The sequence below is a fragment of the Corella eumyota genome, chromosome 2 (genome assembly GCF_963082875.1).
Source record: "Corella eumyota chromosome 2, kaCorEumy4.1, whole genome shotgun sequence".
Taxonomy (NCBI): domain Eukaryota; kingdom Metazoa; phylum Chordata; class Ascidiacea; order Phlebobranchia; family Corellidae; genus Corella; species Corella eumyota.
Window position 1 is genome coordinate 11,428,200 of NC_137491.1, and position 22,898 is coordinate 11,451,097.

At 29.4% G+C, this 22,898-nt stretch overlaps 1 protein-coding gene across 1 annotated transcript; it reads right to left on the reverse strand.

Annotated features, from left to right (window-relative positions):
- Positions 1-23: 23 nt before the first annotated feature.
- On the reverse strand, positions 24-20,938 carry LOC145742395 (uncharacterized). Its single transcript, XM_082560175.1, has 55 exons — positions 20,887-20,938; positions 20,221-20,381; positions 19,925-20,046; positions 19,702-19,853; positions 19,474-19,576; positions 19,163-19,271; positions 18,777-18,856; positions 18,490-18,602; positions 18,248-18,389; positions 17,941-18,113; positions 17,548-17,682; positions 17,199-17,363; positions 16,830-17,033; positions 16,656-16,694; positions 16,527-16,594; positions 16,172-16,277; positions 15,862-15,999; positions 15,412-15,598; positions 15,070-15,197; positions 14,349-14,467; positions 14,058-14,180; positions 13,809-13,950; positions 13,504-13,617; positions 13,042-13,156; positions 12,753-12,886; positions 12,516-12,595; positions 11,921-12,040; positions 11,625-11,787; positions 11,240-11,352; positions 10,923-11,056; positions 10,712-10,752; positions 10,126-10,305; positions 9,788-9,906; positions 9,421-9,586; positions 8,889-9,016; positions 8,382-8,523; positions 8,037-8,234; positions 7,760-7,914; positions 7,279-7,492; positions 6,939-7,035; positions 6,659-6,794; positions 6,217-6,414; positions 5,899-6,004; positions 5,523-5,666; positions 5,127-5,263; positions 4,856-5,002; positions 3,671-3,905; positions 3,476-3,594; positions 3,185-3,318; positions 2,468-2,636; positions 2,037-2,208; positions 1,778-1,954; positions 1,513-1,656; positions 1,090-1,355; positions 24-50 (listed from the first exon to the last, which is right to left on the reverse strand). Exons 1-55 carry the CDS (start codon positions 20,936-20,938, stop codon positions 24-26), a joined length of 7,485 nt encoding a protein of 2,494 aa, XP_082416301.1.
- Positions 20,939-22,898: the final 1,960 nt, after the last annotated feature.

The window sequence follows — 22,898 nt, forward strand, 5'->3', positions numbered from 1 at the left end:
TGTCTCAGGGCAAGTTCATTTTTTTAAGTATCTGACTCAACATCAAGGCCCTGTAAAAATATATTTATATTTGTGTTAATAAAAAAATTTAACAATTAAAATTAGACATATATTGCTTAAAAAAGTAACAACATAACAAAGTATGTAAACAATTTATAAGTATGAAAAAAATTTATATATAGGGTACTTATTAATGTTTAAAAATCGATTCGCTAAAAATGTGGTCACATTTTTAGAGCAATGACTAGGAAGCCCTAGGTTATTATTTTCGTTTTTTTATACCAATTGACGCCTCGCATTGCATTTTTAAATATGTATTGTATTGTTAAACAATCGTTGTTAAATCGTAAAAAACTAGTGCAAAATTTTCCACAAAAATTGCATCATTTTTGATTACTTTAAGGCTGTGGGAAGTACTTAAAAAAATGCGCAACAACTAAATGAATTGCAGGAATAAAACTTTCGCATTGTAAAACAGGTAATTGTAATTTTTTTAGTATGTATCTTTATCCTCGATGTGGGAAAGTCAAATGCGCGACTTAAACATAGAGTAACATCAGTTACTCTGACCCAGTCTCAAGTTACCCGTGGCAGTTTAGGATATTATAGATTATAATTGCCTAATAAATATGCTGCTGATTAAGTGCTGGCTCAGCAGAAGTTTATACCGTTTATAACGCCTTACTCAGAGTGCTACAGCATGAGATCAGTGTGGAATGAACCCACGACCTCATGTGTGGTGAAGCAAGTGTTCTTACCACTACACCACGCTGCCGATAAATTAAAATGCCCTATAGTAACCTTTGTCATTTAATAAGTTCAAAACCGGTTTAAAAAAGATTTGTAAAAAATACATAAATAAACACGAGTGTTTTATTATTGCCTAATCGCTATATCTAATATGTTTGTAAAAAAAACATTCGCTATTTTTTTAAAAACAATTCGCTTTAAGCGAAAAGCAACCCGTTATTTCGTTCTCTGATAAACCAAGTTTTCTTACAAAAAAACACACAAGATATCTAAACTGTAAATAAATATAAATGTAATTTACAGCATTAGTAAAGATAACTTAATGTCCAAATAACTTACAGCTTGCATGGTAACAACAGGATTATCAAAGCCTGGTTTTGTGTTGGTTGATGCAGCAGCACTGCTTCCAAACCAACCGGAAGTATCTGGGAATTTTAAAGATGGTTTCGGCCCAGTCCTAGTGAAGAAAAACACTCCAACTCCAATTAATATCACTGCTAGCACACCAACGATAATTCCGATAACTGCACCAGCTGAGAGGCCTTCACCTTCCGGATTTGTTGCAGGAGTTGGTTCTATGGTAGTGGCATTTGGATTAATATAACCTAAACGTAAAACATATTGGTAAAAAAAGTAGAAAATTCTCCATGAATTTTTTTTTTATAATAATTTTTTTTCTTAAAAACATTAAACATTAGTAATTTTATTGGTGAAATATTTTTTTAACAAAATGTTAATTTAAAGCAAAATAAAAGTTGTTACCTTCTTGTCGATAACAACCACTAAAGTTGGCGTTCATGTAGGTTGAGTCCCAACAACAACCTCTTCTTAAACAGTTGTTGCTGTCAATACCAACATACCCACACTCTTGTCTATCTAGTTCATCTATCACACACATTGTGTTGTCTAAAATAAAAAAAACACTAAATAATTAAAAAAAATAAAATAAACAAAAAAAACAGAAATAAAAGTCCCAGGTCTTGAAATATTTTTAAAAAAATTTACAAAACTGCAAAAATTAAGTAACCTCTTGGCTTCCTGCATATGTATCCTCTTGCATTGAAGCAATCCACATCATTCCATCTTCCATCCCATGGGTACATCTCCACACAGTCTTCCCCACTACCCTGTCCATTTGGCTCACCAGGTGTGACCCAGTTGAAAAAGTCAGCCCCACTACCATCGACCCATTTCCAACCCCCAGCTAAAGCAATCAAAAAGGGTTAAAGTTAAGCTACTTCAAATTAAGCAGAAATATAACTTAGGATATATTAGCACATGTTTACCATAGCCACTGCTAGATAGACCAATGAAAAGGTTATGAGATCCCCCTTCAATAGAGTTTATAACAGCTAAGCATTCTTCTTCCGAATGAAAACTAGCTAAGGTAGCACCGCGATTTTCACATTCATGTATTGCCTCATACCATGATCTGTAGTTAGCTGAAGACTGGGCAGTCTATATAACAAATTGGCAATTAATAAAATATATTAACGATTAAAAATATAAGCCTATTAGACAGCCAACGTATTTTAAAAAGATGTAAAAAATCTTAACTTTAAAATATTATAAATTATCATTATTTAAACCTATTAACATATATTTTACTATACGCTTAAAAGTTGCAGTTTTTCAATAATGTTAATATTTTTAAACAATAGTTTTAAAATAGAATACACATTAACTATTGTTAAAAACCAATAGAATAAATTTTTACCTCCACATAGTAGCAGTTTGGTCCAAAGCCAACAAAACCATTATCACATTTTCCCTCATTTACAATGGGAGGAAGAGTAGGAGGAGTTGATACTAAATGTTGTTCGCAAGCAAATGGCAACATCATCGTATCACAAGATGTTGATGTAGTTGTCGTCCATGTTCCATCACTGAGATATTAAAGTTTAAAAATAATTTAAAAAAATAGAAAAATAAAATACTGAACTATTTAGAGATAAAGGCAAAAAGTTTTAAAATTAAGCAAATAGCACTGTCTTTGCTATAAAAAATTGTTAAAAGTGTTTAGTTTTTTACAAAGCAGCCCTATGTTAAGTTATGTGTAAAATATATAAGTTCTAAATATGTTTTACAACATATCAGTTAAACCTTATCATTATAACCGGAAGCATGGTGTAGTGGACCGGCAGTGTGGTATAGTGGTAAGAATACTTGCTACACCACTATAAGGTTGTAGGTTCAATCCCAACTGCTCTCATGCTGTAGCGCCCTTAAGTAAGGCGCTATAAACGGTATGAACTCCTGCTGAGCCAGCACTTAATCAGCAGCATAATTACCGAGCAATTATAATCTATATAATATCCCTAAAGGCAACTCGAGACTAGGTCGGGGTAACAGTTGATACTCTATGTTTAGGTTGCTCATTCGACCTTCCCACATCGAGGATAAAAATATATACAAAAAAAATTAAGTTTTTAACCTGTTCATTAAAACACAACCAGCTCCCTCTGTAGTTACATCAGTATTAGGTTCCATGGGAGCCCAGTTGGTGTAAGTGACAGGCCATGTGCTATCCCATGTAAAAGTTGTCGTAGTGTCACCATTTTCAGTTAACTGCAAATAAATAACTCATACAGTAAATGAGCAGAATTTATTTCATTAAAAAAAAATGTATAAAAAATGTATAATTTTTAAAATAATGCAACTTGTATAAATCCTTAAACTTTTAAAGCAATTTTTATAAAGCAATTTTTTTAGTAAACAAGTAAACCTGGGTAATGTATTGAAGACCCAACCAAATAGAAGGTGTTGTGAAATCTCTCCAGAGCCAACTCATAGCTAAACTATTTTCAAATAGATCTTGAATTCCCACGATATTAATATCATATCCTGCAGGCAAAATTAAAATAAATTGAATTAAATTTTGATTAAGTTAAAACAATCCCATACAACAAATCAAACTAACCATCTGCCTGACAAGCTACCTTAGCATTAGTTCTACTCATAGGAGTGTCAAAAAACTTATAACAAGAGTCTCCCGACTTGGTGTAACCAAAATAGCATTCGGGATCCTGTTCAGGTGGTGTTATAGGTATGGAGTTGTCTCTATCAGTATAACAAACATAACCATGTTCATGATCGCATGGATCATCAACCCATTGTCCTCCATCATCAAGCACCAATTCCACACATGTGTCTTCCTACGTAGTTAACTTATTTAGCTTTATGGTTTAAGCATACCCAATGCTTTTATTAATACAATATTTTAAATTAGTGACCATGCCATAGTTTTTGGTGACCATGGGTTTGGTGACCATGCCATAACATACTTAAAATCTTTATGTAAACATTATTACTTTTGGCATGTTTTAAATCAATAAATTGATTTTGTCATTTTTTTTCGTTGCATTGTTGTAATATTAATTGTATATCGTATTTATTATTTACTTTTATCAAAGTGCGAAAAACCAAAATAAAACAAAATTAGAAAAAGTGGTTTGAACACTTGGACATTGCATGAGGTACTAAATTTAATTCCCACAGTTTTCAAGCTTTTTTTTTGTATATATCTTTATCCTCGATGTGGAAATGTCGAATGTGCGACCTATACATTGAGTAACATCAGTTACTCCGACCCAGTCTTGAGTTGCCTTTGGCAGTTTGGGATATTATTGATTATAATTGCCCAATAATTATGCTGCTGATTAAGTGCTGGCTCAGCAGGAGTTTATACCGATTATAGCACCTTACTCAAGGGCTCTACAGCATGAGAGCAGTGGGGAATAAACCCACGACCTCAAGGTGGTGTAGCAAGTGTTCTTACCACTATACCACGCTGCCGGTTAAGTGTCCTTGTTTAAAGCTATGAACAGTTTAACTTTTTTTCGGGCGGGTATAAATATTAATACCTTAAACTGGCCAACTAAACACAAGACTATGTTGCAAAAAGGAAGTGTTACATTTTTTAGGCCGGCAATGCAACTTTTTTACATTAAAGATATAAAATACATAAAATATTTTGAATTCTAGTTTATGCTCAAACAACTGATGACAATAGTGCAGTAACACAAAAACATCTGTATTTAAATTTAGTAGTATACAATATGTTTGGAAAATGTTGTAACTGCAAACAATTTAAACAAGAACTTACCCCATAGTAACCATTTGGTTCACCCAGTAGCCAGTTAGAGAAAGTAAGTTGACTTTGATCGTGCCACACATAAACACCACCTATTCGACCAGACAAACCAACCCACATACTTGGGCCAAGTTTTGGCAGTTTACTGGTTAAGAATGCCTACAAGTAACAGAAACAACAATATAAAATTATGCAAAACACTCCATGTTGAGCAAAAAATTATTAATTTATACCAGTTGTTAACCAATTTTATAGAAAAAATTAACAAAAATTGTTTATCAACCTGTTCATATTGATTTGTAATGGTTGCAGGTTCAGCTCCCATTTGGTTACAAACATCAACATAATAAGTCCAATTAAATCTATCCATTTCATCATACCCTCCAATCTTCCAACAATTATTACCAAACAAAATCATATCTAAAATTAATAAAAAATAGATAATTTTAAAATGAGTGAATATATTATAATAATACACAAGTAATAGGAATACCTTTTTATCGAAAACAAATTGATTTTATTTTTTGAACAAAACTCTCGTACATTTTTAGATTAGGCATAACCACAATATGAAAATTGTTAAGCCTTTAACTCCTAGGATTAAAGTTTTTTTAAACAAACAAAGGTCAAAATGCAGATTTATTTTAAAATATTTTATGGTGAGTAAATTAAAAATTACCTTCTGGGCAACCACCTGTTACCACCTCAACAGGAGGAGGGATCACCGGTGGTGCACCAAAGTATTTTTGGCAAATAAATCCCATTTGAACTCCACAATTATCATCGTTCCAAAACCCACTACTTGTTACTAATTCACCACAATCTGAATTCAAAATTTGATTATTTTAAATATTTTGTTTGAAATGATAGGTAAATAACAAAAATGGCTCAATGTCAATTTAGAGTCAAAATATGTACTTATAACAACATATAGTTAAAAAATATTAAACTATAAAACCTCCTTTTTTAAATATTTTCCTTTTTTTCTCAAAGTTAACAACATCAGTCAATTTATTTTTTTTAAAACTTTTTCAGTTATCAATTAAAATTTTAACCTTCTTGTCCAAAGTAATTATTGGGTTCACCAACTCCCCAGTTTATGTAATCAATTGTTGTGTTATCTGCCCAACCAAAGGCTTTGCCATCCAATGTGTTGTAACTCTGTTTTTAAAAAAAAAAATAGTTAAAAAATTAAAATAAGTTCATTATCTTTTACTTGAAAAAAAAATTAATGCATACTAGTTTTTATATTTGTTACAGCAAAAAAATATTATTTTTGGATTTTGTTACAGCAAAAAAATATTATTTTTGGGTCTTCAACAAAATTATATTTTCTTAATTTTATAAAAAAAATCACAATTCTTTTTCATTACCCTTATACCAATCCACATTGTGTCAGAATCCATCTTAGCTGCTCTACCTAACAAAAACCTATTTTCCTCTGGAGAATGTACTGACACCAAGTGAGCACCTCTCTGTGAGCAGTTTTGCTGTGCAAGAGCCCATCCATGAGTGTATTCATCAACAAACAAGTAACACTTGTCAACACCAGCATTCGGTTGGAAACGAATCTAAAGTGAATTTTTTAATAAAAAATAACAAAATTGCCTTACAATTGGATTCCAAATGCTGAACTTATAATTTCTCAATAAATTTTATAATTTGTACCTAAATATAACAAAAATGCAATAAAATAATAATTTGAATTTTATATATATATATATATATGTAAAAAAAGTAGGCACTAGATATATAAAATAAAAGTAATTAAAAAAATTGAGGGTAATTTTAATATATCAAAAAAAATTTTCTTACCCATGTCCCATCTGTTCCACATTCGGTTGATTCAGTCCCCTGTGGAGGGGGAAGAGTTGGAGGTGGGTCCGGGGTTTTACGCTTGCTAATCTTGCACACCCAGTTTCTAGTTGCCTCACAATTTAAATCATTCCAACTAAAAATACAAAAAATATGCTTAAATAAATTTTAATTAATAAATCAGAAAAATAAACAAACAATTTAAATAAAAATAACAAAACGATTTAACTTAATAAAATAACCAAATTGTTAACAGTACAGCTTTAAAACAAAATTTTACGTGGATCCAACAATAAGTGCAGTTTCCACACAATTTTCGTTGTTGTTATGATCATTAGGTTCACCATAATTCCAGTTTGTATAACTAACAGGTGTACCTACATAAAATAAACAAATAATCAAGTCACAAATTAAAATGAAAACATATAAGTTAATTTAAAAATTTAAAATGGAATGGAGTATTTTTTTAATTTGAAAACTATAAAACAAGTAATATCACTAGATCAAAATTTAAAAAAAAAATTACTCCAGACTAGGCCCGAACAGTTGTCTTAATGTTAAGTTGATCTTTTTTATTTAAAAAAAAAACCAACCCAAATAAAACTAATTAAGTTATTTACCATCTGTCCATTGATAACCAGCGTCAATCGAATTTGCATTGAGTCCAGTCCAGAAGGAAACCGAAGAAGCAACATTATTAGCATAAACTAAGTCCCATATTGCCGACTCTTCCTGATAACTGTGAATTGAAACCAAATCGGCTTTTTGAGCTCTACAATGTTGTAAAGCCTCTTTCCATGTAGCACGATTCCCAGCACTTGTAAATTCATTAATCTAAAAAATATTGCCCTTGTAACGAAGAAATTTGGATCGAAAATATTAAAAAATTTTTTTTTATCAATATTATTTGTGAATCAGAGTAGAAGTTAATAGTAAGTAGCACAAACTGGTCTTAAATAATCTAAATTGATTTTTGGCAAGCTAGAACAAATTACACTTAAAACATTTAGCTACATAAAACTTTTAAAAAAAGATTAAAAATTCCAGTGATCTTGTACATAACTGGTATAAAAATGTATGAGACTTTATATATTAGTTTACCTGGTAACAATCTGCTGTTTGGTCATTTCCAAACCAACCGTCCTTACAACTTAACCTTGTGTCTGGGGTTGTGACAACTGGTTGAGTGTAACCAACTCTGTCTTTCTCACAAGCATAATATCGATCCAAACCACAAATATCAATCTTCCAATAACCTGAAATACAAAAAAATTAGAAAGTAAATATTTACTAGAAAGAAATATTATTGTGACTAAATAGTAACTTTGAATGTGATTGTGAATAAAAATTTTTTTTTACTTAAAATCCTAGTATAAACCTGATTGGTCATCAAGGTAAGTGCAACCATATTCATAACCAGTTCCACAGTTTATCCATCTTCCCTTATAAACTGGATCAATACTGCACCATGGTGCATTGATTGCCCCTGCTACAGCATTAGGTGGGTCATATGTTGTACATTCATAAAAGGTTATGCCTTGGTATACAAATGGAAAAGCGCACTGAAACTGCACATCTAAAAAAATGATAAATTTTACATTTATTTTTAATAAAAATATCATGTCAAAATGGCTTTTAGTAATATAATATTATAGACTACTCAAACAAGTCTAAAATTTAAACTAAATTTCTTTTGAAATTTATGGCATATGTTTTCTTTTACCTGGCTCATCAGGTCCCCAATGTGTGTAAGTGACAACCTCACCAGATTCCCATGAATAATAAAGAGCACCACTATCCAAAACTTCTGCTGATAAACCAATCCATGATGTGTAACCAAGACCTGGTGGTAAGGAGGCTAAAATCTAAAACAATAATTAAAAATATTCAATTTAAACAAGAAACTTTTGTACACCTATTGAAAATATTAAAATGTAAAAAAATCATAGTTTATCTAGACTTGGTAAAATCTTTATGTACATCTAGTTATGCCTATGGTTGGCATTTTAATAGTCATGGTCGCAACTCTCAACAAAAGTCTACCTTTGATAAATTACCCGTGCACTTTAAATGGCAGTTTGATTTATTTTGTAAGTCTATAAATTGGGCATTCATAATAACATATGTATTTTTTCCTCCTAGCTTTAATATATATAGGTTACATAATTTACTTCGACTTGTGTGAATTTATAAATTCTATTATACTAATATAACACTAGCCAATATTTACCAGTGAATGTAGAAAACTTTGTTCATAATCATCATGGACACTTGCTAGTTTTGCCCCCTGTTCTTCACATACTCGATTTGCATAAATAAACATAAAAGTGTCATCACTTGCAAGGTAACATGATGATCCTTTAAAAACAAAAAAAATGTTTGATTACTGTTTTAGGAAGTTAATACTTTAACATATAAAGAAATATGGATAAATTTTATAATACACTGTTTAAATAAAATTTTATGAGAATATTTATTAAAGATTACTAACTATTTTTTCATCAAAAAACACTTTATTTAAACCTTTTATAATAACAAAAAAAAGGTGCTAATTGATTAGATAAATTGACAAAAAAGATGCTTGTGAACATTTTTCACAGGTTTTATTTTATTTAAAACCATAATTTTTAACAATCTTTTTTATCTATAAGTTAAAATCTAAGTCAAGGATCAAGTTTTAACTTATAAATATTTAAGTTTAAACAGGGAAACATACAATTTTCATTAGAATAATAAATTGCAAAGTGTGAAAAAAATGTTACCATATGCACTCCAACCAGGATCACAGCCCTCGTCAATAGGTGGCGCTACAGTGACGATTGGTGGTAATAATTGTTTTGCTGACTTGCACATGTAAGGGTATGTATCATCACATCTCTTGTCATTCCAATACCCTTCAAAGCGATATATGTTGACACAGGCCTTACCCTGAAAATTAAATCAAAATATTTAAATAATTTAAACTTAAATACGAAACTTATCCATTTGAATACTATGACAATAATGTTTATTATATGCATTAATAGAGTAGTTACAATTAATTAAAAAAAGTTAATTTAACATAGGGCCCATTAAATAATTTTTTTGTTCATATAATTTTATATTTTACTAAAAACAAAATGATCTTACATTAGTTTTAGGCTCATCCCAAAACCAGAACGTCATGGTAACAGGACTTCCATCAGACCATTGGTAATAATTTGGTGTCTCTAAATCATTAAAACCAATCCAAATATCTCCTCCCAAGTCTATAACAAAAACATATAAGATTTAAAGCCTTAAACTTGTTTACTAATTCATCTATTGTGAGCAATATAAGTTTATAATAGTCTTAGTTCTGATAGTTAGAGTAAGTGTTTGAAAAAAAATTTAAATTTTTTTTTAAAAATAAACTAAACGTAAACCCAACAAAAGTAATAAAAACATAAACCTAAGTAAATAAAAATGTTAGGTGTTAAAAAATATACCTGCTACATAGATCTGGCCTTTAATAAAATCATTTTCGCCGGTTGTTAAAATTGAAACCAAGTCACCACCTTGTTGCACACAATCAGCTCTTGCATCGTGCCAAGTTTTTGTAATCCCTTTCATCGATAACTTGTAGCAGTGATCTTTCCAAGCTACCCAACCGTCAGCACACCGCAGAGCTGTGTTGGCAAAACATTGTTAAAGATGACTCTTAATTATTACCAAAATAATGTTTTAGAACTTCGAAAAAATATACTACACTTAACTTTGTAAGTATTACACTCAATTTTATTAAAATACTTTTGCTTATTCAATATTAAGCAAATTGTAAAACATATTAGTGCATAAAAATAATTTATCATTGAAAAAAAAATTAAATAATTATCATAAAAGCATTTTGGTGTAAATCTTATTTACATCTTTATTAAATTGTAATTAAGTACATGTATTACAAAAGCATAATATTTTTTAATTAAAAAGATTGATGTTGTTTTATTAGTTTAACTTTAGTAAAAAATATAATTTAATATCAAATTAAAAAAGGAATCTTAATCTATGTAATTATTTTTTGGTTTTTGAACTTACACTTTCCATTAAACTCTAGTGAATTGCCATAAGGCCCAAATCTACAATTTTACACAAACACATATTCATAATTTTGTTTATATAATAAGTTTGGTATACATAGTACAAAAAAAATTTAACTACAAAATAATAAAAAAAAAACAATTTGTATTGACTATATATGTTTAAGCAAATTTACAACAAAAATAATTTTATTTAAGTAAATACTTACGATTGTGATGTAATACCATTGCTGTATGTTCCCAAATAACTTCCAAGTCCTTCCTTTTTAATTATATTCACTGAACCTCCGTGGTTGTTAACCAGTACTCCTGCATGAACAGCTGCAGGACATACAGCTGAGTTCTGTAAAAAAATTTAAATTTGCCATATTTTTTGTATTTTAATCATAAAATTTAAAATTAAAAATGCAGAAAAATACTCTAAAGCCGTTGCCATTTTTTTTAAAAACTTAAATTTCCAGTTATAATTGAACAATTAAATAACAACACAATTTTAAAAAGGCAAATACATTTTAAGTCAACTTACAAAGGTGTAGGTGTTAGTTCCCCACACAACTCCCTTGGAAGGATCTTCTACACAACCAGAAGGACATTCAACTATAAAGTGATCACCTTCATCTACCCACAATGCACCAGTGTCTACAAATGAATAAAAACAACTTTGTTATTATTTAATTTACAGTTACCAAATATCATAGATATTGTATAGGTAATAGAATTATAAATAATGATTTTTTTTCAACTAGCGCCATATAACAGTTTAAAGTGCCATTATTAACATAAATATAAAAAATTAACTATTGGACCATCAATTTAATATCTAAGAATATTTAAACTGAATAAATTAAAAAATTAAATAATGCAAACCCCTAAAAATAAAAATATCTTTGTTAATTTATTATATAGTTTACCTGCGCAAGTTATTCGGTCATTAGCATAGCAACCATTTAGTTCAAACTTTAACACTATTTCAATATTCCATGAAAGTGGCATCAAGCGCACGTATCTTGTGCTTATTGGTTCTCTTAAAATATCTGTGTATTGTGATAGGCCACCTACCAAACCAGTAAAAACCTATATTTAAAAAAAAGAGTAATTATAAAGTAAACATTAAGTTATGCCCTTTATCTAACAAAACTTATCTATTTTTTTTACCATATTACCATTTATATTATTTTATAAAAAATATTAAAATATTTCATATTACATGATTATTGCCAGTTTGATCTTTATAAGTTGTAAATGAGTTTCCATTATCACTAAAGGCAAGCGAGAAGGTCTTCACATAGGATGAACTACCTGCACTGAACAATGTAACTCCAGCAATCTGTTAATATATACAAACTAAAATAACAACACAAAAAAGCAATAAAAATAAAAAAAATCTCCAAAAATGACAGTTATTACAATATAGTCAAACTAATTTTTAAAATATTTAATGTAGCCTTTAATTTGGATTTAGTAACAAAATAGAGTTGTGTTTTAATATTTTTATTTTTTTTGTATATATCTTTATCCTCAATGTGGGAAAGTCGAATGCGCGACTTAAACATGGAGAAACAACTGTTTCTTCGACCCAGTCTCGAGTTGCCTTAATCAGTTTGGAATATTATACATTATAATTGCTCAGTAATTATGCCGCCGATTAAGTGTTGGCTCAGCATGAGTTTATACCGTTTATACCGCCTTACTCAAAGGCACTGCAGCATGAGAGCAGTGGGAATTGAACCCACGACCTCTTGGTGGTGTAGCAAGTGTTCTTACCACTACACCACGCTGCCGGTTTGTTATATTTAATGCACCTTAAAATACTCTGCAAATTGAACTTGGATATATTGATTTGTGCTAGAAGTAGATGGTGACCATCCAACAAAATTGGAAGCTAAAATAAAAAACAAAACATTTGCATAACTAAATAAAAAAAAACTATGATTTTTATATTATAAATATATGTGTCAAAATTATAACTTTAATGTAATTTAACGAAATAATTTTTGATAATATATAATGCCAACAAAAAATATTGACGCGAGCCTTACTTGGACATGTAGGTATAGCACAAGATTCAGATACAACATCAGGATCTGTTGTAAAACACCAAGCAGTTGCTCTGTTATCAGGGTTTCTACAATAGTTGTTGATTAAATCTGCAGTTGGATAATTGCTTGATAAACTGTAAAAATAAACAAAATAATTTTTTTTATACACATCATATTTTTCCAATCATTTAAATTTTGTGGAAAGTTAAACATGATGTCTAAAAATATTTTTAATTTAAAATTGTATGTAATAACGTTGGATAAAATAAACAAAAAAGCTGAAACATACTAATCATGTCTATGTGGTGTTTGGGAGGACCAAGCTTGGCATTTTTTTCCAGTAACAGTTTTTGCGATCCAACCTCGGTAACTAGATCCATCCGATCCAGATGTTATACATTCACCTGTTAATAATTAACAATTACTGTAAAAAAATGTCAAGTCAAATACTAAACCAAATTAAGCAAGATGAATTATTGGCAAACACAACAGTATGTGCGTCATTATCCAAATGCAAACAAATGATTAAGCAATTTTGGTACTTTGCCCAACTGGTGTGTACAAACTTAAAATACCAGTTTGTAAATTTGTTTCACTAAATTTCTATAGCCTGACACAGAGTATAAATTTTGTTTATAACAAAAAAAAACTTACTTAACATAAAATACTTTTTATCTTTACAAGAATCCAAAAAAAATTGTATTTGCAAATGATGATTTTTTATAAATTTAAACAAGAAGTTTGTGTGTACCTGTTACAACTGAAGGTCTAGCTTGGTTAGCCTCTTTACCACCCTTTGAGCTACTTGCAGTAATAGAACCGTCAGTAATCAGGCCAGAGTTCATACCAAGGTTGTTTAAACAAGCTACAAAGACAACAGCATGTTACAAATTAAATATTAATCGTTATAATTTGTACTAGTCCATTAACATTTTTTATATACCAAAATGAATTACCATTATTTAAAATATTTCGTTTTCCACATATTGTGAATAACAAGGATTGTAGTTATAATATTTATTAAATTTTATTAATTTTTTGTAATAGACAGCTTACAGGTTTTGCATCCAATATATTCGAGTCTCATAACAGGCGATTCTTTCCAGGTAATGGGATGACATCTGACATGTCTAGCAATCACTGGTCGTAAAAACAAATTTGTCACTTGTGTGTTTTGGTCTGAATTGCCTTTAAAGGTCTATAAAAATATAATACCAGTAATTATTAAACATAATGTTTATAAATTTAACAAAAAAAATGTTAGGTATTATACCCCTTATTAAACTTTTAAATTTATGTGTTTACCACTGGATTTCCATCAGCGTCAGATATGTATTCCCACTTTCCACCAGCAATATCTTGACTGTACGAAACTTGAAAAGTAGTAACCCATTGTCTGTCTAAGTATTGTACAATACCAGTTCGACCCTGAAAAAAAGTAAAAACATAGAGTGCTGTAATTAAAAAACAACCAGTTAGCCATCCGAAGTAGAAAACAAAAAATTTAAATCATTAACATACAGTGATTTAATATATTTAATAAAAACACATATATACAATATTTTAGTTTTTAATTGTTATATTTAAATTAAATACCTGTGTTATAATTCCCTTAATTTCTGAATAATCAGCTAGATCAACTTGTAACCAAGAACCTTGTGAAGTTGCAGGTGACCAACCTCCGTGACCATTTCCAAATGAGATATCATTTTCACCTGATCAAAAATATACAATTCTTACAAATACCTAATTAAACTGTGAATAAGTTTTTGGATTGGTAGGATTTATACCGCTCATAGCACCCTAATTTTTTTTTTTTTGTATATATATATATATACAAAGATGTGGAAAAGTCGAATGCGTGACTTAAACATAGAGTAACATTAGTTACTCCGACCCAGTCTCGAGTTGCCTGTGGCAGTTTGGGATATTATAGATTATAATTGCCCGGTAAATATACTGCTGATTAAGTGCTAGCTCAGCAGGAGTTCATACCGTTTATAGCGCCTTACTCAAGGGCGCTACAGCATAAGAGCAGTGGGGATTGAACCCACGACCTCATGTTGCCGGGTAGTAATTAAAACTGCTGTAACACAGATGCAGTAGGAATCGAATTAATAACCTAATGTTTTAAAGCCTAGTGTTCTTACTAGTGCATTACATTGCCGGTAAAACACAAAATATTGCACAAACTTAAAATGTGCACCTATGAACAAATTAAAAACATATTCTAAGATAGCCAACAGTTTTTCACATAAAAAATATCTTATTATTACTATTATTTTCAAATTTAGCTTTAGCTTAGAATAAAACTTACTGCTAATAATAACAACATCTGCGGGCGTGTTTAGCCTCCCCCTTTCAGCAATAAACCATTGATCTCTTTCTGAAGATGCAGACATTGCACTGTTGGGTAAAGTTCCACCATATTCAGCACCAAGATGCCTAGAAAAAATGTTTTATTATCTAAATTCTCCAATAATAGTAATCTTTAGGTGAACATGTTAACAGTCACAAAACAGTTTCATAAAAAAAAAGATTTTAAATATCAGAAATAAAGAATTTTCCAGTACATTTGATATAACATCTCTTTACAAGTACTAGATTTATTTATACATAGATATTATTCCTGCACTTTAGTTTTTAAATTTATTCTTACTTGAAACAACAAGCTGCATTACTATCACAGTTGGTGTCAGTGATATCTGGTCCCACAATGTTTACCATGTTCCCACGTTTCTCACAAATTGAAGGCTGATACTGGTAACAGTCCTTATCATTCCAATAACCTGGTCCTGAGGCAAATATCTCCATGCAATCCTCTATCTGAGCGTTATTTGGCTCACCTTTAAAGTAAAGTAATATAAATTGTTATACCACTAAAGTAATATATATATATATAAAAAAGGAATTTCTTGACATGTTAAAACATTTCAATAACTTAATATTAAAATAAAAAATGCCAGACAATTCGGCCCCCGGACACCTCGGCCAAGACACTTTGGCCAAAGATTTTTTCTCAAAACAGCGAGGAGTTTGTAAATATTTAGAAGTAAAGCAAATTATGACTTTAAAAACTACTTTTAAGTAAGTCAGTTTTTTAACTTACCAGATGCCCAATTAATAAAGTTAAATGGACTTCCATCAGACCACGTCCATCCCTGATCCAATAATTCAATATTGTAATTATTTAAATCATTTCCACCAATAAAAAAATAAGTATCAGTTGGATTTCCACGAATTAGCTCTAAGAAGAATTTTTTTATTAAAAAAAATACTTTTGTTAATCAAAATAGGTAACCTAAATTTCAACACCGAAAAACAATTTTTCAAATAAATTAGACTGGTAGAAAAAAATATTTTTAAAAAACTTAATCATTTTGTATAAATAGGGATAAAATTAATAAAAATTTTCTTACTTGCAACAAATTCATTTTCTTCTGGTGAGCTGATGGCAGCCAAGTCACCTCCCCCTACCATACAAGCATATCTTGCATCATGCCAATTCCTTAAATCAAAATTTACCTGAGATAATGTAACAGATTTTTAATAAAGTTTAACTCAGAGTTGTCTTCATTTGACATAGACCTAATAGTGCTATTTAAAATATATTATAAAATCTAATCCAAGCAGAGTAGCTTATGGTAATATTTTATAAATATTTCTGGTAATTGAATTTTTATTTCCAATTCCAAGCAAAAGACAATTTAAGCTTTTTAAGCAAAAACATGACTTGCATAATTTATAAATCAGCAATTGCACTCTTATTATCACCTTATAACATCTGTCAGTTGATGGATTTGAAATCCAGCCATTTCCACCACATTTCTCTATATCAGGTTCTACAAAAGCAAGAAAACATTAAACCAGGTAATATTATATTTTTTTATTATTTTTACTAACCATATGTAGGAGGAGGTAAAGTTGCAGTAGCTGTTGGTTCTAAAAACAAAATAAATCATAATTAAATTTGATCCGTTTATTTTTTTGCAATACTTTTTTACCCGTTTATTACAGAAAATTTTTAAATACATCATTAGTTAATAATGCCTCATTTGATAATTAATAAATACTAACGTTCATCTTTTTTGCAGACCCAATTAAATCTTAACGTGCAAGGATCATCCTGCCATTCCCCAAACTGAGTGGTTGCCACACAACTTCCACTTCCATCTGGCTCAGTTTGTAAAAAGTTAGAAAAAGAATAAGTCGAACCATCAATCCAGTGTAAGGAAGTAGGTGATCCTTGTAACCCAAGCCAGCTTTTATATTGGGTGTGACCTAAAAAAAACATTTTTATTAATAGTTAGTATTCTTTAAAAAGTATATTTTTAATGTAATCTAATATAAAATAAATTTAGTATTTTTTAAAGTTTTTAAAAAAACAAATAAAATTTCATATAATAATTTTTAATTAAATGCAATGTAGATTATGCTTTTACATACCAACAATAAAAGAAAGTTCATTTTCGTTTAATACACTAGCTAAATGAGCCCCTTGGGCAACACATTGGGCTTCTGCTTCTGATTGAGACAACTCAGCTGCACCAAACAAGTAACATTTTTTCAGGAAATGCCTCCAACCATTATTCGCATCACATTTTCCTTCAACTACAAACAAAAATAAAAATAACTATTATACACACTAAGGTTATATGCAAAAAAATTAGTTTTAATAAGAAAATGTTTTTAAATTTAAAAAAAAATTATTTAGATTTTTATCGAGTTAGATTTATTAAGTCAATGACAAAAATAAAATACTTTTAAAAATAAAATAAAAAGACTTTTAAACTACCTGTTACCACAGGTGCAGAAGGTAGTCCCTGGCCCTCAGGAAGTTCACAAATGTAAGCTCTAGGCTCAAAACAGTTTGTTGTTTCCCAGTTGTTGTTTGGTTTCCCGGTGTACATTGCAACACAATCTTCCCTACCTGTAAAGGTAAATCTTAATTATAAAATGAGTTCTAATGGTCAAGGATCTTGAAATGCCTTCTTAAAATTACTATATAGACCAACATAATAAACAACAGTATTAACAAGAAAATTAATAGGCCATTAAAAACATAGGTTAAAAAACCTTTATTATTTAAAATTAAAATATAGAAATATAATACAATCTTTTGTATGACCTCAATTTTAATTGTTATTTTATTTTAAGTATTTTTTCTATAAAATCTCAATACACTTACCATCAACAAAAGCAGGCATTCTGGAGTTCCAATAATAATCTTGAATAGCTGTTTCATCCCACCATTTAAGCACATTGTCATGACCAACATCTGATGCCCCTAACCATACCAAAGGATGTCCATTGGAGGTATATGCTTCTAAAATTCCACCAATGTAAAGTTGCTCATCAGCGCTTAAGAATAACAAAAAATCATTTCAAAAAATAAAAAAATGTACAACATATAAAAAAAATTAAGTTATTTTTTACTTTAGTTTTAGCTAATAAACAACAATTAAAAAAAAATAAGAGTTTAAATTATTTCTTACTTTTCAATTTTAAGAAGACCACCACCCAAACCAGTACACAACTGCTTTGCAAAAATCCAGGTTTGAAGTCTTGAAGGATTTACAACAAACTCATAACATTTACCACTTGCTGATGAATATAACCAACCAGCTGGACAGTCACCTACAAAATAGCGCAAAATAAATATGTTAAAATACTTACATTGTGTTTAAAAAAAACTTAACAATTAAAATAAAAAATAAATAGTGGTGCCCAATTTTACCTTTGTATCCTCGTTCACAAATGAATCGTCTCTCATTGGAACATTTATCAACTAACCACCTGTACCCTAAACCAGAACTTAACTCAGTGCAAGAACTCCCCTGATAAGGCAAACTAAATAAAGTTTGTTTTTGTGAATTTTATAACAAAAGCAGAAAATATATTTTTACCAGCAAAGCCAAATAACATTTAACAAAAAAATTTTACCAATTACCCAATTAAATTTTGTTTTAATTATATATATCTTAAAATGGTAATAATAACCGACAGACAAGTATATCAACTTACGGTGACCCTGGTTGCCCGGATGACCAGTACGTGTATGATAATCCTGTATTGTCAACCCATGCAAGTGAATTAGGTGAAGCCTAAAATCAGCACCATAAAATTTTATAAATATTTTAAGGTTAAATATATAAACCTCTAAAGATAAAATTAAAAAATCGTAACGAAGATTATTAAAACGTCAAATCACCTCTAAAATTAAAATAAAAAAAATGCTAACGAAGATTATTAAAATGTTAAATCCACAAAATGTGATTTTTTTGGTTACAATTTGGCTTATAAGTAAAAAACTGCCTGGAGGCTAGGGCTAAGGCTTTATGCAGGTATAAACAATGCAAGCTATTTCACTAAGTTTAAGATAAAAACAAAAACTTATTCCATTTATTTACGGTGTCTGATAGTCCAATCCAAACATTAATCCCTTGTGCAGAAGCTAAATTTTGAGCAATAGTTTGTTCAGAGCTACTTTCAACAGACATCAAGTTCGCACCTTGTTTTCTTAGAGAAATAATAAAATTGATTCAGAGTTCCACACTTTATAGTTTTACAGATAAAAAAGCATGCAACTTTGTAGCTTTGTTTTTAAGGATAAACTTTTTAAAAATAGTTTAGCCTACTAATAAAACTAAATAATCAGAAATTGATTGTTACATTTTAGGCCAGCTAAGTGATGTGTTTAAATTTAAATTAAACAACTTACTTGCATTCATTTTGAGCTTCAGCCCACGAATATTCATACGAAGAAAGCATGTAGCATTTGTTTCCCAAGTTTTGGTAATTACTTGGGCAGACTGGAAATGTGCCTAAAACAAGGTTTAAATCTTAATTTATATTGAAGCAAAGACTTTTCTAACATATAGCTATAAAAACAAAAATCAGTTAAACCCCAATCTATAAAGTTTATAGCCTTTAAACAACACTTTTGTACCTGGTTCACGCTTGCATACATAAGGGCTTACTGCGTCGCAGGATTTGTCATTCCAACGCTCACTTGTTGGATTGTTTTCAAAATCGTTTCGAATGTGGATTTCAACACAATTTTCCAAGACTTGATTATTTGGTTCACCAATGTCCCATTTACTACAATTAAAAGCGTACCAATAGAAACCTATTTAATTAAAATTGCTATCATACTTTAAATAAAAACTTACGCAACATTTGGATCATAAGGTGATTTATCACTCCAAGCAAATGTTCCTTCTTGGGCCAAATCGTTCAAACCAATCCACCAATTTGCATCAGCAAATGAATTTATTTTACCAACAACCCAATCCTTTTTTAAATATAATTGTTTTTTTTTATGTTTGTAAATTGTAAAAGGTTAACAAAATACGACAAAAAATTTAACCAGAATTAAATCAACTAACCATTGTCGTGTAATGCTTTTTTAATGTATTGTTAAGGCTTTTTTAAACTAGATATGTAAGCGTCAAATTAACAACTTTACCCGTTCAAGGATGTTGGCAAAGCTTGCCAAATGTCCATTATTTTGCTGGCAATAAGACTCGGCCGCAGACCAACTAAGAACTGGCACGGTGTTTGTTATAAACCAACATTTGTTGTTAAAAAGTTGCCAACCACTAGGACAGTCTCTATCTTGGCACACAGCTAAAAATAAAATAAATATTTTTACTTATAACATAATCACGTCAATTAACTTTTGAATATAACTTTAATTTAATAAAAATACAATTTTATTTAACATAACTGCGTAAATAAACATCTTTCTATTGAGTAGGTCCGGTGAAATAAACCATTTAAAAAAAACTGTTTACCCTTACAGCAAACTAAAACCTTACGCGAATTCGGACTTCCTGCTATACAAAGGTACTGGTAGTTCGTTTCATATATAAACAACTTGTGTAAGCAAAATAGCAACTTAATTACCAAATAGGTTTGTTACAAAATAGAAAATAGCATTGTTCTCTTACAAATAATTTTAACTCTAGTTTAGTTTTAATTCTAAAATAAATTTTGTCAAAATCTCCTATTAACTTTGACAAGAAGTTTTGTTGAATGCGACCATACCGGACCTAAATAAAACTATAACAAACAAACATTTGTTCACTATAATATTAAATATTATAGATGACAAAACCAAAATATTATTTACCTGAATGTAAAATTCCCAGTGTCGCTATAAACAGGGCTAATTTATTGCGCATTTTTAACTATATCGATTGCAGATGTTTTATAAAAACATACAACTTAATTAAATAAATCAATCTAAGTAAAAAACAATATAATTTTTACGTTACATTTCACTTAAAAATTTTAATCTAAGTAAAAAAAATTGCTACCTCGACGTTGGGCTTTATCAAAAATTGAATTTTGACGTTAGAAAATAATTACACAGATGACATTTTTTCGTGATAAAGTACGACATCGCTGCCTATCAGCAAATGCTACAACAAATACATTAAGTCAACAAATAGCTAAACCGTAAAACAATAGAGTTGCATTTAACGAGCATGCATGTGACAGTTTGCAATCAACCACCATCGTTAATGTGTACTTGCATTCATGATTACCCTGCACAAACAATCGCTAAAGACGCTGATTTTTAGCACAACTTGTTAAATCACAGCCTTCATGTAACATACTAAAAAGTTGGCCCAATGAAATATTTCCTACAATTTTTTTCTTTTGCGTATTTTAAATTTTGTTTATAAAATTTTATTAGTCGAAATCATAAAGATGTGCTTTAAAGTAACATTAGGATGCCAACAATTTTTAAGTCGTTCTTTTAAACATTTTTTGATATGACACCAGGCAAATACCAAGACAATTTTAAATAAATTTTACTCAAAGTCTATATAACGATCAGATAAATATTTTATTTGTTGTTTTATTTGCAATAAATTGTGTTTGCATTTTAAAGCGCCACATTGATTACGAAAAAAGCTCCACAAATATTTAACCACTGACCTCGTTGAAATTTTATCGACCTTATACTGCCACTCACAAATAATTTAACAAGTAAACAAAATGTGTTACGAAATATTTTTTCACTAAAACAATAAAAATTTTGTTTTAAAGCAAAATTAAAAATCAAATGAACATCAAAGCTAAAATTTAACCTGCTTGTTAAAAGGATAAGCAAACAATGGCAATTAATCAACGATTAAGTTGTTGTAAAAAAAACTTAGCATATTGCTTTGTTTTCTAAAAGCTTAAAGTAAAAAAAAAACTGGTTCTTTTGCATTTAACATGAGATTACGTTTTTAAAAAAAAATCACAAAAAGATTTTGTAATTAAAAATAAAGGATATTCGGAGAAAAATTTAAAACTAAAAACTTGCAAATGTTTTCCAAAAATTTAAAACTAGGTTTATTAGTATACAACTGAATTTATTGGTTTTGTGCTTATCATTATGTTTTTTAATTATCTAGATCTGTGTTGAAAATAAACAATGCAAAATATTTTGCTATAAAGATACACACGCCTTTTTTATTAAGGTGTTACAACAGATACTAAATAAAATTAAATAAGAATGACCAGGGTAGTAAATTACCTGTAACAAATTAAAAAAAAATTGAAAAAAAAAAAACAAGTTTACGGTGCCAAAAAAATAAGACGACAAAACGATATGCAAGAACCTTAGTAACAAGAACAATACGCGGTAATTAACTATCACGATAATAAATTCATAATAATCCATATTATTCGATAGGAATCACAGAGTGAGAATATATAAATTACCGGGATATTTAGGGTTAAAGTAAATAATAAATATTAAAAAAAACACTTAAAAATAAAAAAAAAATCGTTAAGAACAGTGAAGGTAAAAAGTTTGTTCGAAAACTAAACACTACAAGTGATTGTTTTAATTTGTTAACACGGTTGGGAAGTAAAACATTTTTAAAACTTTAATACTTTGGTTATTAATATTAAAGCTTTACAAAAATATAAAGTTTTTACAAATTAATACTAAATATTTTAAAAGTCATTGTCATCATATTGTTTAAAAAAATGTAAAATATATCGTCGTTATAGCATTCAATAACTGTCGATGGTCAAAATTAATTAAAACATCAAAATTAAATCAAAATTAAAACATCATCAACTTACATTCGCCAATAAACGATTTTTTAAAATGTATTTTAAATAATTTTTTTTTATTTA

Excerpts from the sequence above, each read along its gene's own strand:
- LOC145742395 (XM_082560175.1), bottom strand. The coding sequence starts at position 20,938 with ATGCGCAATAAATTAGCCCTGTTTATAGCGACACTGGGAATTTTACAT. Across the intron at positions 12,041-12,515 it reads AATTTGCAGAGTATTTTAAG|ATTGCTGGAGTTACATTGTT; the intron begins GTGCATTAAATA and ends ATATATTAACAG. Across the intron at positions 9,017-9,420 it reads TCCTGGTTGGAGTGCATATG|GATCATCATGTTACCTTGCA; the intron begins GTAACATTTTTT and ends TTGTTTTTAAAG.